The sequence below is a fragment of the Diabrotica virgifera genome, chromosome 9 (assembly GCF_917563875.1).
Source record: "Diabrotica virgifera virgifera chromosome 9, PGI_DIABVI_V3a".
Lineage (NCBI taxonomy): Eukaryota > Metazoa > Arthropoda > Insecta > Coleoptera > Chrysomelidae > Diabrotica > Diabrotica virgifera.
The window spans coordinates 16,488,061-16,490,659 of NC_065451.1; the positions used below are offsets into that span (position 1 = coordinate 16,488,061).

General features: G+C 30.6%; 1 protein-coding gene across 1 annotated transcript; it reads left to right on the top strand.

Moving 5' to 3' along the window:
* Positions 1 to 475: 475 nt before the first annotated feature.
* Positions 476 to 1,925, top strand: LOC126892507 (uncharacterized). The gene is made up of 3 exons (XM_050662057.1): positions 476 to 956; positions 1,026 to 1,234; positions 1,292 to 1,925. Exons 1-3 carry the CDS (start codon positions 686 to 688, stop codon positions 1,889 to 1,891), a joined length of 1,080 nt encoding a protein of 359 aa, XP_050518014.1. The 5' UTR covers positions 476 to 685; the 3' UTR covers positions 1,892 to 1,925.
* Positions 1,926 to 2,599: the final 674 nt, after the last annotated feature.

The following is a 2,599-nucleotide window of genomic DNA, read 5'->3' on the forward strand; positions in this document are numbered from 1 at the left end:
GCTCAGAGTTCGAAAGCTGTTATTTAAAAAAAAAGAATGTGTGTGTACTTTGTACGCACGTAAGAAGTTATACTTCTATTATATGATTATATGATTATATGATTATAAACGAAATTAATATACTTTTTATTTATATTCTATTTAAATATTAAATTAATTTATACTTAATACTTCTCAAACATTTTTATTAAAACAGTGCCAAAAATTAAAATAATAAAAAAATAAAACACACATTAAAAATGCCACAAATGATTTCTGAACATTAATTGTCGGAAAAATTTTTAACTAAATACGTATTTTCTGAAAATAAAATTATATAATAAATATACTTACAATCATAAAATGTATAAAAAAAAAATAAAAAAATAAAAGTTTCTATTGGGATTCGAACCAACTTACCACGCGGCTGGTATTTGCGTTGTATTGGGATTCACCCGCATTAAAACTGCACTACAGACACAGCTTGTCATTAGAGAGATTTTGCACCTCTTAAAATAACCGCTGATTTTGGCTCCGCTATGGTTAACTTTATTAAGCATAACGATTACGGCAACGTTAAAAAGAAGAGTTTTTGCAGCCTGTCAAATAGGTTTTTCGTGTCATGTTATTTAAACATAACCTCACTTCACAACGTTATTTTAATTTTCGAATATCAAAATAGAAATTTTAGTACAATCAGGGTACAATGGAAGATGCATTAGATAACGTTATCAGGAGGGGTCGAGGGCGAAATGGTATTGACCACAATTTAGTAAGGGGAATAATTTTAAATGATATATTTGTAAATCCAGTAGTAAATCCCATTCAAGATCCAGTTTTACAGTTTGATTTAGACAATATGGAAGACAAATATGTAAAGCTCAACTTCAGGTTTCAAAGAGAAGATCTTATAAGATTGGCAGTGGCATTGGGAATTCCTGAACAAATAAAGACAAGGTCTAGACATTCATCTGGAGGTATGTATGCAAGTTTGTTGCTTACTCATCTGTATTCTATATTAAGTAAGATTTTTATACTATTTATAGGACTCGAAGGACTATGTATTTTACTAAGAAGATTAGCATATCCAAGTAGGCTTTGCGATTTGGAACAACTTTTCCGAAGGTCCGCTACATCAATATCTGAAATTAGTAATTATGTTAATAACCATATTTACAGGAATCATGGTTATCTGTTAAGAGATTTGGGAAACTTGCCATGGTTAAACAGGGAAAAACTAAGTGCCTATTCTAATGTAAGTAAACTTAATTTGTATTCTAGTAAAATATTTCAGCTTTTTATATATTTGTAGTCAATTGCAGCAAAGGGAGCTGCAGTACAAAATTGTTGGGGATTTATTGATGGCACAGCTAGGCCAATATGTAGGCCAACAGAGTTACAAGAAGAATACTATTCTGGACACAAACGAGTCCATTGCTTAAAATATCAGTCTCTTATTTGTCCTGATGGAATTATTGTAAGTCTTCTGGGGGCATATTCAGGGCGTAGGCATGATGCATTTATTTTTGGACAAAGTGGGTTGTACACTCAGTTGGAACGAAAATGTACATTTCCAGATTGTATATATGTCATTTATGGAGATCAAGCATATGGAATCCGAGAGCTACTCTTGTGCCCTTACCCTGGCCGAGGAATCACTGAGCAACAACAGAACTTTAATTTAAGTATGAGTGTAACTCGACAAGCAGTTGAATGGGGATTCCAGAAAATTATTTCTCAGTTTGCATTTTTAGATTTCAAGAAAAATCAAAAACTATTATTGCAGGAAGTTGAGTTAATGTTTAAAACAGCTGTTCTTTTATGTAACTGTCATACAATTTTATATGGAAGTGAAACAGCACAATTTTTTAATATTGAACCAGTATCATTAGAGGAGTATTTAAACCTATAATATGTTAGTTTTAATAAATGTTTATTTACATGGACTTGTGTATTATTTATTTTATCTATTTAACACTAACAAAAACAAAGTAAAGTCTTAAGAACTAGAACTTTTGATTAACAAAAAAAAACATTGTATCATAAGATGGTATTTAAATTAAGGGGTTACATAGGTCTTGCGGGTAAAAAAAGTGACTTTTTAAAAAAATTACATCTCAAAAACTAAAAATTATTTTTATTTATAATTGTAACGTGTAATAGTATAGTACTTAAGGTACTCTCAAAAAAAATTTTCATCCAAAAATGTACATTTTTGTAGAGTTGACTGCAATTTTTCGACAACAGCCCGTTTTTTGCGGTGGGCAGCATAACTAAGTCCAGTCTCATCTGAAATCAAAAATTTTCTTGCAGTTTATACCTCTGACTAGTGAATGAACGAAGGAATTTTTATTAGGTGAAGTCGTTTTTGTTTTATGAAAAAAAAAACTTGTTTAAAAATGGTCATTTTTGAAAAAATGAGAAATATTGGGGTCGAAAATGTGTTTAAACTTATGTAAAATCTTGTAATTTCATTTCTTTTTAAATTCCTTCGTTCAATCACTAGCCAGAGGTATAAACTGCTTACAAGAAACTTTTTGATTTCAGATGAGACTGGACTTAGTTATGCTGCCCACCGCAAAAAAAGGGCTGTTGTCGAAAAATTGCAGTCAACTCTACA

What these genes read in the sequence shown, in the direction of transcription:
- LOC126892507 (XM_050662057.1), top strand. Translation starts at nt 686, where the DNA reads ATGGAAGATGCATTAGATAACGTTATCAGGAGGGGTCGAGGGCGAAAT. An exon ending in GTCTAGACATTCATCTGGAG is followed by an intron (nt 957 to 1,025) that starts GTATGTATGCAA and finishes TACTATTTATAG; the next exon opens with GACTCGAAGGACTATGTATT. An exon ending in AACTAAGTGCCTATTCTAAT is followed by an intron (nt 1,235 to 1,291) that starts GTAAGTAAACTT and finishes ATATATTTGTAG; the next exon opens with TCAATTGCAGCAAAGGGAGC.